Source organism: Taudactylus pleione, unplaced genomic scaffold (genome assembly GCF_031769625.1).
Source record: "Taudactylus pleione unplaced genomic scaffold, aTauple2 ptg000239l, whole genome shotgun sequence".
Classification (NCBI taxonomy): Eukaryota; Metazoa; Chordata; class Amphibia; order Anura; family Myobatrachidae; genus Taudactylus; species Taudactylus pleione.
Genome location: NW_028284641.1, coordinates 1,533,731 through 1,548,112, shown reverse-complemented (window position 1 = coordinate 1,548,112; position 14,382 = coordinate 1,533,731). Strand labels below are relative to the sequence as shown.

Below are 14,382 nucleotides of genomic sequence, written 5' to 3'. Positions count from 1 at the left end.
TTCCTGCTGATTTCAACATACACAAATCACACCTGTGTGAATTTGTACATAGGCCTTGTATTTTTGCCAGCACCCCCTTTTTGTTTTGGTTTTTTTTTTTTAGGTTTAAGAGTGATTTCGTTGTGTTTTTGTTTTTTTAATGTGGATTCCCTATTGTTTTATTAATCCACACACTTTTCTCACCCACAGAGGAACAGAGGCATCGACAAGAGGTGGACGAATGTGTTGGCCAGATGCGCCAACATGTCATTGGCATTCTTGTGGCCCTTGACCGGCTGTCTGGCATCCTTCGCCAGTAGTTTTTTTTGTTTATTTTCGTTTTCTAAATAAATTTTGTAGTTCTAATATACGTTCTGGCTCATTCTTTTTTTCCAAAACAAAAATAGTTTTCCCTGACATAAGTAGACTGTTCCTGCAAGGATTTCCCTTTTTTAAAAGTTAGATTGTGTTTTGTATTTGTATGTTAAACAGCCACAAGAAACACATAACAGTAACAATGTCATTTCCCTTTTTGGGTGTAGTGTCAATTAGATATTTCGACATTTTACAGGTTCCTAGTTGGTGCGCAAGCTGCTTAGGCCAATCTTCAAAATCCAAAGGTTTGGACAGGCTTCCTTTTGGTGTGGGTTGGGAACCTGAAAACATATTTCAGTTTACATCAACTGGTGTCAGTACTGGATTACCCCTTAGTCAAATGTAAGGTGTGTTAACCTGGTTACACTTGCTGTTAACGTCCAAAAAAAGGAAGACCATTTCACTCTCCAAACATTTATTCACAACATAACAGAGAAAACAAAGTGGTCACTCCCAAAAAAAACAAACAGTGATAATCTCAAATACAACACATACAAATAAAATATTTAAATAAAAAAAACAATCAAGAACTGGTTGCCGAAGGACCATGCCAACATGATTCCACAAACATGGCGTTGCGATATGGGTTCCAGAATATATGCCCAAAATCACCAGATCCAGGTTTGGTAAGGGTAGCAGGAAGTAGTGAGCGTTGGAGTGGCAAAGATTATGTGAACAAACAGAAGATGGTGAAAAAAATAAAAATAAATTAGATGTTCGCAAACAAACACAAACACATTAGGTATAAACACTGTAGTTTTGTTACAACTTACCTAAAAAATCTGGCCACAACATCATCGCGTATGGCCCCCCCACATACTGACCTCCGACCAACCTCGGGGGGGCCATCCTCAGGTAAGGCATCCTCTGGCTGCATTGGGACACCACTCCTTATGGCGATGTTGTGAAATATCCCACACAGGACCACAATTTTCGACACCATATCCGGCAAATACATGAGCTCGCCACCAGAGCGGTGGAGGCATCTGAATCGGCCTTTTAAAAGGCCGATACAGCGCTCCACCACTTGCCTGGTGGCTGTAAGTGCGGAATTATACTCACTTTGTGGGCCTGGTGTGGGAGCCAAATAAGGAGTGAGCAGCCAGGACATGCAAGGGTATCCACTGTCTCCTGTGAAAAATAAGAGACAACATCAGGAACACTGTGTATCAAGCTTAACATTGTTATGTACTAAAGGTCTCCACTTACCCAGAAGCCACGCATCACCAGCTTGTAGGTTGGTTAATTTCTGCCATATCCCTGATTGCCGGATGACGAAGGAGTCATGTGCACTTCCTGGTAATTTAGCATTCAGGGACAGGATCTGGAGGGAGGCATCACATACCACCATTACATTCAGGGAGTGATAGTGTTTCCTGTTTCTAAATATTGGCTCCAGCCGTGCTGGAGGCTGAAGTGGTATGTGAGTACCATCCACAACCCCTATGATGTGTGGGAAGCCAGCTATTTGGTAAAAATTGGCCTTGGCCACACTAAGGGCACCCATATCCAAAGGCATTTGAATAAAATGATGGAGGTGCTTGAAAAGTGCCTCCATCACTGCCCTCAGGATCCGGGAAAAGGAGGATTGGGAGATGCCCGCCACTATTCCCACCGTTGTTTGAAACGATCCTGAGGCACAGAAATGTAACACCGCCATAAATTGCGTCAGTGGTGGTATTGCTGTTGGACTGTCAATTTGCCGCTCAAGATCACTTTCTATTAATGAGAGAGTGTCTATGATGATTTTGGGAGGTAGACGGTAGCGTCTTAAAACCTCATCATCGGGCATTCCAAAAAGGGTGACACGTGTTTGAAATATCTGGGGCCTTGCATGCCTACGATGCCTACGCCTGGGATGAGATTGAGGTTGGTCGGCTTCCGGGAGCATGGCCAGAACAATCCGCCCCAGATCAACCTGAAATTCAAAGATTTCAAAGTAAGGCTTTTGACCCACCCCAAAACTATATTAAAACAACTTAGCTTGATGATACCATCCATTGCTGCTTACATGCCGGGGTATTGTCATGATACGTCCAAACTGAAAATAAACACCAAAATTACTTGACACATTTCACTCTGTGCATTTTTGTTTAAAAATTTTGTGCTAGACCAAAGTTAAAATATGCCAAACACCCATTTAGCAAAACCGCAAAGCGACATTTAACACAGTACATCAATTCAAAACGGGTCGAAATGTTGGCTCAAAAAGCGAAAGATAAACCACCAAAAAGTTAGAATGATTATTAAGCTGTTTAAAATGCGCTAATTAGTTCGCTAATACAAGTCACAAGAGTAACTACTAAAAATGCGCTAATTAGTTCGCTAATACAAGTCACAAGAGTAACTACTAAAAATGCGCTAATTAGTTCGCTAATACAAGATAAAAAATGGACTTACCAAGAGCAAATATCTAAGATGCAAAATCAAAAGGTCTTTGGGGTCGAAAATAAACAAAATCTAAAATAGAAAAAATTAGGGATCCAAAAATTACAAAATATACGAAACACAATGAAACAACAACTGAACAAAAGTTAGACTTCACAAAACTTACCAAATCAAGAAACGAGGTCCCAAAAATATAAACCAACAAAGATAACGGAAAAAAAAACGCAAACCTAACCAACAAACGAATCTCCAACCGCCAACTCCTTTCTACGCAATCAATAAACTCCAGCCAAGATAACCTCCAACAATCCAAAAACGCCACCTCGACTTGAGACACACCAAGCCATAAATAGTGTTTCGTTTCCCGCACAAATTAAGGAGGGATCATAGGGCCGCACAATCAATGATGCGGCCGCAAAATAAGGACGCATGTATAAATACGTCACGAAAACAAAATTCTGGTGTATTTCTTGTTTGGACCTCAGACATGGCGACAGACCAGGGAAAAAATGGCCAAGAGTCAGGCGGTGTCTTTCATGCATTTTCTATCAACGATTAATTTGAAACATAAGATTAGGCAAGTTGTGATTTTGTGAATTCTGGAAATTTACACAAATAGGTGAGGAGGATGACATGGAAGAGGCTGCTGGGCCCAGTATTCCGGCCAAAGCGGGCAAAAAAAAAAGGCAGCCACATTTCACAAGAAAGGAGATGGAGGTTTTGATCCAGAAGTGTGTGGACATCCTGCCACAGGCAGACAGGAATATGAGTCTAAGCCAGAAGTGGAGAATGTGGGAAGAGGTAGCCGTTGCTGTCAATAGAGTGGGTGATTATGTCCGTCTAGCCCGGGATGTCAAACGGCGGTAAGTAAACCCTTGCCCCCCCTAAAAACAAACCCCATTTTAAACCAAAGGATAATGGCTTCCATTTTTCCCCACAGATGGGGCGACTTCAAATATCGCCTAAAGCAAAAACTCGCGGACAGGGCTAGGCATGCAAGGGGGACAGGTGGGGGTCCCACCCCTGTGTCATTGGAGTTGACAGATTTAGAAGAGCTGGCACAGGGGTGTGTGCAGCCTGTGGAGGTGTTTGGCGTGTCCAACATGGATACGGACATGCCAGACTTTGCGGCTCCTCATGTTGGCCCAGGTAAGTATTGTGATGTCACCAACTCTGAAATGCTATTGTGCCAATATGTAGATTCTAATGTGACTCTTTTCTCATTTTTCCAACAGAGACACAGGCGGATGAGTCTGCTCCAGAGGGAAGCCTTGGCCGCAGAATTTCTGCTGGCTCTGCAGGGGAGGAACCAGTACATCCGGCTGAGGACCCTGCAGAAGCCAGTCCAGGACGTGCCCCCTCGCAGGCAGTGGGCCTCCTCACAGAACTCAATTTAAAATCGGATTTCCATACGGAGATTCTGCAGAGGATGGACGCCAGTCTGATATGGGTGGCTGAGGCCCTGGAGTAAAATGCTGCGGCCAACGTGACCATTGGTCAGGCCCTGGCGGAAAATACCAGGGTCAACATCCGCATCGCCGATGCCCTGGAGCAGCTCATTCGCCAGCACATGGTGGAGCCGACCTCCCTTCCTGCCGGAACATCAGGATCCTCCACCTCTGGCACAACATCAGCCAATCCTCCAAATGTGCCTAGCCCTGTGCCTAGTCCAGAGGCCACAACATCTGCCTCTGGACAGGCCAGCCCGATGGCATCCCGGACCCGGTCTGGTGCCCACCCTCCCCCATCCAAACGGGCGAAAAAACGGTGACAGCAATGGCGACTTTTCCCACACTCCTTCTGTGCTTGGCTCATATTCCTTTCTGGTCAAAACTTCCCTCTCCTTTCTTGTGAAATGTTTTTAATTTATTTTTGTACGTTTATGTTATCAGTTATTGATTATTTATTTTTGATAAAAAGTATCTTTGCCAGAAAAAAACAAAACAAAATATTATGCCAATTGGTTTGTGTTTAAACAATACATTTATGTTAAAAATCTGACATTGTATTGTGACATTATTGTACAAATGGGTTACATTTAATCCTGGCCCTAAAGGCAAAAAAGGACACAAAAAACCATTTCATTTTTTTTAAAAAAAGGCCTCTTGAAGGAACGTTTAAACAATCACATAACGATGCAAATTCCACATTAATAAAAAAAAGGGGAGCTAATTAAAACATGATGACATTATTGTCACAATAGGCCATAAACAACAAATTGAGGCCAAAAAAAAACCCAACAAATGTACGCTAATTGATTGTGTAATCCTGACATTAGCAGGTATGATTTCCACCTGCGTACGGTTTTGTGCTATCCCAATAAACTGCTTTCCAAACACATACCAAGCCGGTTTTCAATACAACACTAATTGCTTTTGTGACCACCCGCGATTAATCGCTGCAACATCATGGAGTCCCGGGACGGAGGAGAAGGCCATCGCCAATGTGGTCGAGTAATCCAGACCCTAAACTGTGCGAGCATTTTGAAGGGAAAGAGGATGTTCCACTGACGTATGTGACGGTCCGAACACATTTGACGTTCGCATCTGCTAATGTATGTACGCCCCAAAAACGCCTCGCCACGCCTGCGTTTTTCCATCTCCACCCCCGTCAACACCCAAAAACGCCCTGTTCTGTCAATCACATTTGACATGTCACTTCCTGTACGCTATTTTAGGAACGAGAGAAAAAAAGCTCGCAATCTGCCGTACGCACATGCGCAGTGTAACACCGACGCATGCGCGGTTAGTCAACATCGGAATGCAACGAGCGTACTGTTGGTAACGTGCGGCTCTGAATGAGGGCCTTTGTGCTGAGCACACTTGACACATGATGAGACACAGGATCTTACGTCCACTTTCATTGAGGGCTACCAGTAGGATCGCCGGATGAACTCAAGCTTTTTGCCCATACCTAAGTGACCAGAGAAATGAGAAGCATGTGCCCACTGTAATAACCTCTTGTGAAGATCAGGGGCAACAAACGTTTTCCCAGCGTGAGGCATCGAGGACACATTGGTAGAAGCAACAGTAGTTGGGTCGAAGATCGGATGACACTGCTCCATGGGTAACTTGGTACCACTCTCCACGGACCAAGAGAGAGCATCAGCTTTGCAATTCTGAGATCCAGGGTGATAGGAAAGTTTTAAATTAAATCTAGAAAAGAACATTGCCCATCTGGCTTGTTGAGGATTTAAGCAATTTGCAGATTTAAGATATAACAGGTTCTTGTGGTCGGTATAAATGGTGATAGGATATTGAGCCCCCTCTAAAAGGTAATGCCATTCTTCAAGCGCCAATTTTATGGCAAGCAGCTGTTGGTCTCCAATCGAATAGTTCCTCTCTGCTGGTAAGAATTTTCGGGAGAATACACTGCAGGGATGTTTTTCATCTTCAAATCATTGGGAGAGGACTGCTCCAACACCTTCAGAGGATGCACCACCTCCAGGATGAATGGTAGCGTTAAATCCGGTTGTTTTAAAACTGAAGCAGAGATGAATGCTTGTTTGAGTAGCTGAAATGCAGAAGTAGCTTCGACAGACCATTTGGTTGGATCTTCACCTTTGCAGGTGAGGGCTGTGATAGGTGCCACCAATGTTGAAAAACCTTTCACGAACTTGCAGTAATAGTTGGCGAAGCCTAAGAACCACTGTATGGCTTTCCGAGATGTTGGAAGAGACCAATCAAGAATGGCTTGTAGTTTTGAGGGATCCTTTTGAAGACCTGTTCCCGAGATGATGTATCTCAGAAAAGGTACACTAGATACTTCAAATAGGCATTTCTCCAGTTTGCAGAAGAGTTGGTTGGAGCGTAATCTCAAAAGGACCTCTTTCACCTGATTCCGATGACTCTTTAGATCCTGAGAAAAAATCAAGATGTCGTCCTAGTAGACAACCACACACTTGTATAGAAGATCTTGGAAAATTTCATTGATAAAGAATTTGAAAACAGCTGGGGCATTACAGAGGCCAAAGGGCATAACGAGATACTCGTAATGCCCATCTCTGGTGTTGAAGGCTATTTTCCATTCGTCTCCAGGATGTATGCCGATTAAATTGTAGGCTCCTCTTTAGTCAAGCTTGTTGAAAACTGTGGCTCCTTTGACCCTGTCAAACAATTCAGTGATGAGGGGAAGAGGATAGTGATTCTTGATAGCTATATCGTTAAGGCCTCAGTAGTCACTACATGGGTGTAAGCCACCATATTTTTTTTTTTTTAAGAAAAATCCAGCCCCATCTGGAGATGTGAAAGGTCGAATGAAGCCTTTACTTAAGTTTTCCTGGATATACTCTGTCATGGCTTGAGTCTCGGGAAGAGACAGAGGATATGTTCGTCCTCTGGGAGGATTCTTCCCAGGGATCAGGTCTATGGGACAATCCCAGTCGAGATGGGGATTTAGTAAATCCGCGTTCTGTTTACTGAAGACGTCCTGGAAATCCGAGTAGGACTTGGGCAGGCCCACATGACCCTGTAGGGTAGAGGATCGAGCAGGTATTACCCATTGAAGGCAGTTCTTGAAACAAGCAGAACTCCAGGAGGTTATCTGCATAGAAGACCAATCGATTTGTGGTGAATGTTCCTGTAGCCAGGGTAGACCGAGAACTAAGGAATGAGAGGCTTTAGGAATCACTAGGAAGGACAACTTTTCAGAATGGAGCACCCCAATGGTGAGTTTAAGTGGCATGGTACGATGAGTGATGGTACCACATGTAATTCGACTACCATCAATGGTAGTTAACGTGATAACTCAAGGCAATGCTTCGATGGGAATTCGATGTTCGAGAACAAAGTCCGGTCACATAATTCCCTGCAGTTCTGGAATCCAATAAGACTAGTACAACTTTGGATTCCTCGGAGAATGCCAACTGGGCTTGGATGGTTGAATCAGACTTCCTGAGTGAGTCGATAGCCACTCCCAACTTAACCTCTATGTCATAAGTTAGGAGGAGGCATTTCCCAGACCGATGGGACAGGATTTGACTAGATGTCAGGCCGAACCACAGTACATGCAAAGATTCTCTTTCTGTCTTTTTTGCCGCTCTTCAGCCGGCAAATGAAAATGATCGAGTTGCATGGGCTTTTCACCCATGGGAAGAGAAGATAAATGAAGGACTGGACGGGGTTTTCCACGGTCAAATTTGCCCCTTTCCAGGGCACGCTCTCTATGTCGTAGATTCACCTTATTGCAGAGAGAAATCAAGTCATCCAATTTTGGTGGAAGGTCATGGGAAGCCAAATCGTCTTTGAGTCTCTCAGAAAGCCCGCTCCAGAAGGCAGCAATGAGGGCGTCCTCATTCCAGTTGAGTTCTGAAGCCAAGCTTCAGAATTGAATGACATACTGTCCGACAGTTTTGCTGCCTTGCCGGAGATGTAGAATATCTGTCGAGGCAGAGGTGGTTCTTCCAGGTTCATCGAAGATCCTGCGAAATGTAGAGATGAATATGGGGTAATTGGAAAGTAGCGGATCCAACTTTTCCCAGAGAGGTGAGGCCCAATCCAGTGCTTGCCCAGAGAGCAGAGAGATTATGTAGGCAACTTGGGTTCTGGCTGTCGGGAAGTTGGCCGGCTGCAGCTCAAAGTGGATCTCGCACTGGTTCAAAACCCCCCTGCATAGCTTGGGATTGCCATCATCTTGCTTAGAGGAGCGAGTTGGAGTCGAGCAGAAGGTGGAGCAGACACAGCGGAGGGAATTGCAGCTTGAGCATTAACTGGAGCAGGGTTTGACAAAAGAGTCTGAATGCTGTCCAAACGAGATGACATATCATGAATAAACTGGAAGAGTTGCATTTGGGAAGCTTCTTGTCTTTCCAGAATAGACAGAACATCCTGAGAGGAATCTACACCAGATCCCTGACCACTGACAAAGTACATCGGGCCAGTGCAAACTGTCACAGTCGAAGGGATTTGAGGCTGTGTTCCCAGGCTGGCTCTTGGACCTGTCTTGTTAGACTCGGATGCTCTCTGGAAGAGATGTTTAATGAAGTTCCAGCGCATGTAGGATTTATTGGCAGAAGGAGCCTAGGAGTGGTTACTGACGCTCAGCGGATTACCGGTAGGACCAGAAGGTAACTGGACTCCAGATAATTGGAGGACGGCTGGTTCACCGGTTAGGACCGGGAGGTAACTGGACTCCAGTTGAATGGAGGACGACTGGTTTACCGGTTAGGACCAGGAGGTGACTGGACTCCAGATAATTGGAGGATGGCTGGTTCACCGGTTAGGACCAGGAGGTGACTGAACTCCAGATATTTGGAGGATGGCTGGTTCACCGATTAGGAACAGCTACAGATGAGTAGAAAGCACAGTAAGGAAGCTCACTGACAAGCTATGAGTCCTGTTACACTGGCAACTTGTTACTGGAGCAGGTATCCCTTTATAGGGGCTGCAGGGAGCTAATTGATGGAGAACTGCGAAAGAGCTATTCCATTGGTGGAGGCGGAGTCACATGGTCAAGTCCAACATGGCTGCGCCCATGAACGGAGAGTGGCAGCCTAATCCTGTGGAACACTGGCCCTGCTACAGCTGAGAGACTGCAGGCGCCAGCGTGGAGAGGTGAGACCAGCAGTAACCACCGGAGAGGAGAGAAATACACCAGCACAGCATGGGAGCCAGAGAGTGCAGCGGGACAGTGCCCGTAAAGGTGAGTGGCGGGGTCTGGTTCTGGGGGTCTCTCAGGCAGCCTGTGACACAATGGCCAAGCTCCAGAGTCTGGCAAATGTCACAGAATAGCAGCCCCCATAGAGTACTAAGGTACCGCAGGAGACATCTCCGATATCTGATACAATACTCCCTACATACTGTATATCACTGGGGATGTTTAACGTTTTGCAGGTATCCCCATAAAATGACCATTTCCAGGGGATTTGACACAAATTGAGTTTAGTAAATATGCTCCTGTGTAACACAAATTCTTTGTACATATTGCAGCAGCTGAGTAACATTGTGTAACCCTTCCTGTTACAGATGCGGTACACTCGGAAGGTATCTGTGTGGCCTGTAGGCTTTGCTGGCGGACTGCGCTATGAATCAATAGCGGTCAATGCTGACGGGAAGGTAATAGGATGGTTGGTGAGATATCTACCAACTCGACCGTTTGCCATAGATATGGCTGGCTTTGCCATTCAGCTGAAGCTGATCCTTGAGAAACCCAGAGCTGTGTTCCGTCTTGATGTAGGTAGCGGATACCAAGAGAGCAGCTTACTGCAGGATCTGGTCACCATGGAAGAGCTGGAACCAAGAGCTGACAATTGCACCAAGGTGAGATATGCTCAGAACTGTCCACCTAAAACAGAGCATATTGTGGTATCAGTATTGGTAGGGATTTAGCTAAGAAGTGATCCCCAATGGTGTGACTGACCTGCCGTAGCACTCTTACAAACAGCAAGTGTGAAAAGCAAGTGATCTTTATTGCACGTGCAAGTGAGCCTTGTAAAGAGCTTTCAAGACTAACCACAGTTCAGTTTTAGTACAGTATATATGGGATCGGTGTGAAATACCGCCGACCTGTGGCCGGCAGTTCGCATCCCGGCAGCGGCAGGCCGACAGAAGCAGAGTTTCCGGCAGCGGAAGCCCAACAGCGCTGGAAATCCCGTTCGTCCTAAAGGTAAGTAAAAACTAACCTAACCCCCTAACCCTAACCCTAAGCTCTCCCCCAAGTGCCTAAACCTAATCCCCATTCTAAGTGCCTAAGCCCCCCCTTTCCTGCTGCCTAAACCTAAGTCCCCCGGGGGAGTGCCTATCCCTAAGTCCCCCCTGGGGGTGCCTAACCCACCCTCCCCCTAGCCTAACCCTCCCGGGGGGGTGCCTAACCCTAAGTCCAACAGGGTGCCCTAAAAATAACCCTCCCCCTCGCTGCTGTCCGCTTGCGGCGCCCGGCATCCCTTCGATCGGGATGCCGGGCGCCGGTCTCACAGCGTCGGGAAAATGACAGGGGTCTAGATATAGATGCCTGTCAGTTAACCCACGCCGGGATAAAGCAATCGGAAAGCCGGCTGTCGGGTTTAAGACAGCCGGTGTCCCGATTGCATCCCGTATATATACATTGCTTAATAACGTCATGACAGTATAATACGTCTTTAAATATATACCATATATGAGAAATCTCCAAGCATGAATATAAATAACACAGTTTAAATACATATAAGGAATCTTAGCAACTTCTAAGGTTGTACTGCAACAAGTGACCTTTAACATCATATACAGCCTTATGTTGAGCTAAAAGTATCTTACTTCTATTTTAACGCACACACAGTAAAACAGAAACTTGTGCAGTTTCAACTAAATACCTGGTCTAATATTTAATCCCTAATATATCTCTAAACTGATAATGATTTCATCCAACATATATTTATTATGCCACAAATATACTTTATCAGACCGGTAACGGCCTGGCGGGAAGTGTGAGACTTGTACCTGAGATGAATGAGCTGGCAGGTAACATCGCTACTGATGCCAGTCCATGCAGTAAGGGGGCAATGCCAGGCCAGGTATTACAGCTAGCAGACCATGGGGGGCTATTCAGTCATATTATATCATTGTACGTCCTTTTTCTTCAAAGTGGAAGTAAAAGTGCAGTGAAATGAATTCTGTGTAAATGAAAAGGTCTCTGTACTTGTTAGGGTTATGCCATGTTGTCTGTGGTAACACTGACCTGTCCTGTTACAGGTGTTGGTTTGGCACACGAGGACCTGGGGTCCTGCGATCTGGAATGGCAAAAAAATTCCAGACATAAATATTGAGGTTTGAAGGAAAGGAGCCGTTCCTGCCGGACATTGCTCTGGATCTTTGCTGGAGCAGGATGATGACCCCTCCCTATGGCCATTTACAGGATAAGAAACATATTTATGCAACTTCAGGAATCAGCACAACCCAGTAAAAACCACAGAAACAGAAAGATGCAATGAGGGAATGTAAGAGCGGGTGTCAGTGTGTTATATGGCAGCGGGTCATGGCGGGGACTCAATGAGACTCAATGCCTGGATCTAATATACCTTCAGCGGAAAGTGCCCACGTACAGTTGGTCTGTAATAAGTGTGGGCAGGATCATCATGACAGACTGGTGCATCCAGGGGGTAAAGAGATCGTGCTCCTGATTCAGAGATGGACGCAGCCGCAGCTGTTTATTCTTCTTTATGCCAATGCCGGGTCTGATTATTAAACAACTGAAATGGCCACTTGTAGCACCTTAAGCTGGCGCACCTCCGTCACTGTACATATTTATCATCGCCCCTTGCATCAGCCCAGTGGCGTAAATTCATCCCAGACGCCCGGAGGGTAGTAATAATCTGGTGCCCCCCCCCTGGTCACAGCCGCTGACACTGTAATGTAGCAATGTGCATGTAGACAGGCCATAGATAGACGGAGACGGCAGCTGATGGTCTTACATGGAGCTCCCCACTACTGTATGGGGGCTTCTCAGGTGCCGGGAATGGGTGCCATGTATTGGGCGGCTGTGACTGTGCACTCCGGGTACATACTGTAGTTACAGCACTAAGTGGGGTGAATATGTTGTGGATAATGGAGGAGGTGCCCCTCCAGAGCTGGCGCCCGGCGGCAGGCACCTCCATTGTCTCCCATAGTGCTGCCCCTGCATCAGCCCTATGGCAGGTGCAGTCTCTGCGTTAGAGGATCAGAGCCGCTGTGCATCATCAGAGAATGGAAGCTGCTTTCAGCAAACCCCCCCCCCCGTTAACTCCCTGGAAACGCCAGTAAAATTCTCAAACCGCGCTTTTGATGCTGTGCTGCGTCTCTGTGTGCAGACAATCATCACACATGTGCCATGCGACTCAGATACAGGTGCAGACTTCCTGGGAGAGATGTGCATGAAAGAGATTTGCAAACATGTCTGATATTCCTGCTGCTTTATGGCTGGTGGATAATATGTAAAGGTGCCCACACACATACTGACCTTTCATCCAATTTGGACGATTTCGACAAATCGTGACGACAGATCATGTAAAACATGGCCAAATTGTGAGTTTCTACTCTTGATCACGATGCCGATGCTCATCCCCGCTCGTCGTACCTCGCATCTTCAGATCTGCTGTGCTGTAGGGCAGATTAGCCAATCTGGGATACAATGCACTGGCTGCACGATAGATCTTATGGCAGATTGGACATTTTTAACTCCAAATCGTGACCATGACTGCCGGGGAGCTGCCTGGGGAGAGTCCAGGGAGAGTTCAGGGGAAATCGTGTACATCGGCTGATTGGGAGCAAGTCGGGATGTGTGTGGGCACCTTTAGTTACAGCGTTCTATTGTCTGGCAACATGCTGCAACATTGTTACAAGAGAGTGAAAATAAAAGTAACTGTGGTCCTGGGGATGGGGGTGATCTTGTGTTTCCAACCTGTATATGTAAATATCCTGAATAAAGAAATTACAAAACCGCTGTAACCACTTGGAGCAGCCGGGAGGAAAGGTACAATCTGACTTCTGCGCACCAGCCGCACATATACGCTGACGGTTCTGTTCTGCTCCTGATATTTTAGTGACTGCATCAGTATTAACAGTCTGAATCCACATTCATATGTTTTGGAACCAATCAGGATCGCCCCTGGCCACAGATTGCAATGATTATTTAATCAAGCATTTATCACAGGGCCCTTATCTGCTCATCCCTGTCACATTGTGGCTCTAATACTTTCCTAGTGTATAAACAGGATTTGCCCCCTCAGTTAACCATACTGCCACCTCTCGTGCCCCTTAATCTGTTTTCTTAGAGATAAGATCTTTTTTTCTTTACTACTAAAACAAAATGACCGGTAAAGTGGTCTGTGTGCAAATCACCCCAGGACTCTGCAGAGCAGCAGAAGGGGTGCGGTATGGCATGCCGATGGACCAAATCCCGGAGGACCAAATACCGACAGTCAAAGACAGAAGAGATAAAATGCCGATCGGGGCTCGTAAGTACCCTAACCCTTTCCTCTCCCCATCTGAACCCTTCCTTAATGGTGCCTGAACCTAAGACTCCCAGGGTGGTGCTTAACCCTAACCCCCCCTCCACGGCTAAGTGATAGCGTTCCCCATTAAACAAATATCGGGATAATGGCTAGTCGGGCTTTCAGCAACTGGATTCAGTTAGGCTTTGGGAGACGTTGTAACAGGTGTGTGGGTGTGAGACGGTGTAACAGGTGTGTGGGTGTGAGATGGTGTAAGAGGTGTGTGGGTGTGAGACGGTGTAACAGGTGTGTGGGTGTGAGATGGTGTAAGAGGTGTGTGGGTGTGAGACGGTGTAACAGGTGTGTGGGTGTAAGATGGTGTAACAGGGGTGTGGGTGTAAGACGGTGTAAAAGGTGTGTGGGTGTAAAACGGTGTAACATGTGTGTGGGTGTGAGACGTGTAACAGGTGTGTGGGTGTAAGACGGTGTAACAGGTGTGTGGGTGTAAGACGGTGTAACAGGTGAGTGGGTGTAAGACGGTGTAACAGGTGTGTGGGTGTAAGACGGTGTAACAGGTGAGTGGGAGTAAGACGGTGTAACAGGTGTGTGGGTGTAAGACGGTGTAACAGGGGTGTGGGTGTAAGACGGTCTAAGAGGTGTGTGGGTGTAAGACGGTGTAACAGGGTGTGGGTGTAAGACAGTGTAACAGGGGTGTGGGTGTAAGACGGTGTAAGAGGTGTGTGGGTGTAAGACGGTGTAAC

General features: G+C 46.3%; 1 protein-coding gene across 1 annotated transcript in view; it reads left to right on the top strand.

Moving 5' to 3' along the window:
- Nucleotides 1-11,486, top strand: part of LOC148516805 (galactosylgalactosylxylosylprotein 3-beta-glucuronosyltransferase 1-like) — a 154,410-nt gene extending 142,924 nt beyond the window's left edge. The window contains exons 3-4 of the mRNA XM_088479541.1: nt 9,705-9,998; nt 11,406-11,486. Coding sequence (XP_088335667.1) covers nt 9,705-9,998; nt 11,406-11,486 — 375 coding nt within the window. The remainder of the gene's footprint in view (nt 1-9,704; nt 9,999-11,405) is intronic.
- The last annotated feature ends 2,896 nt before the right edge of the window (nt 11,487-14,382 follow it).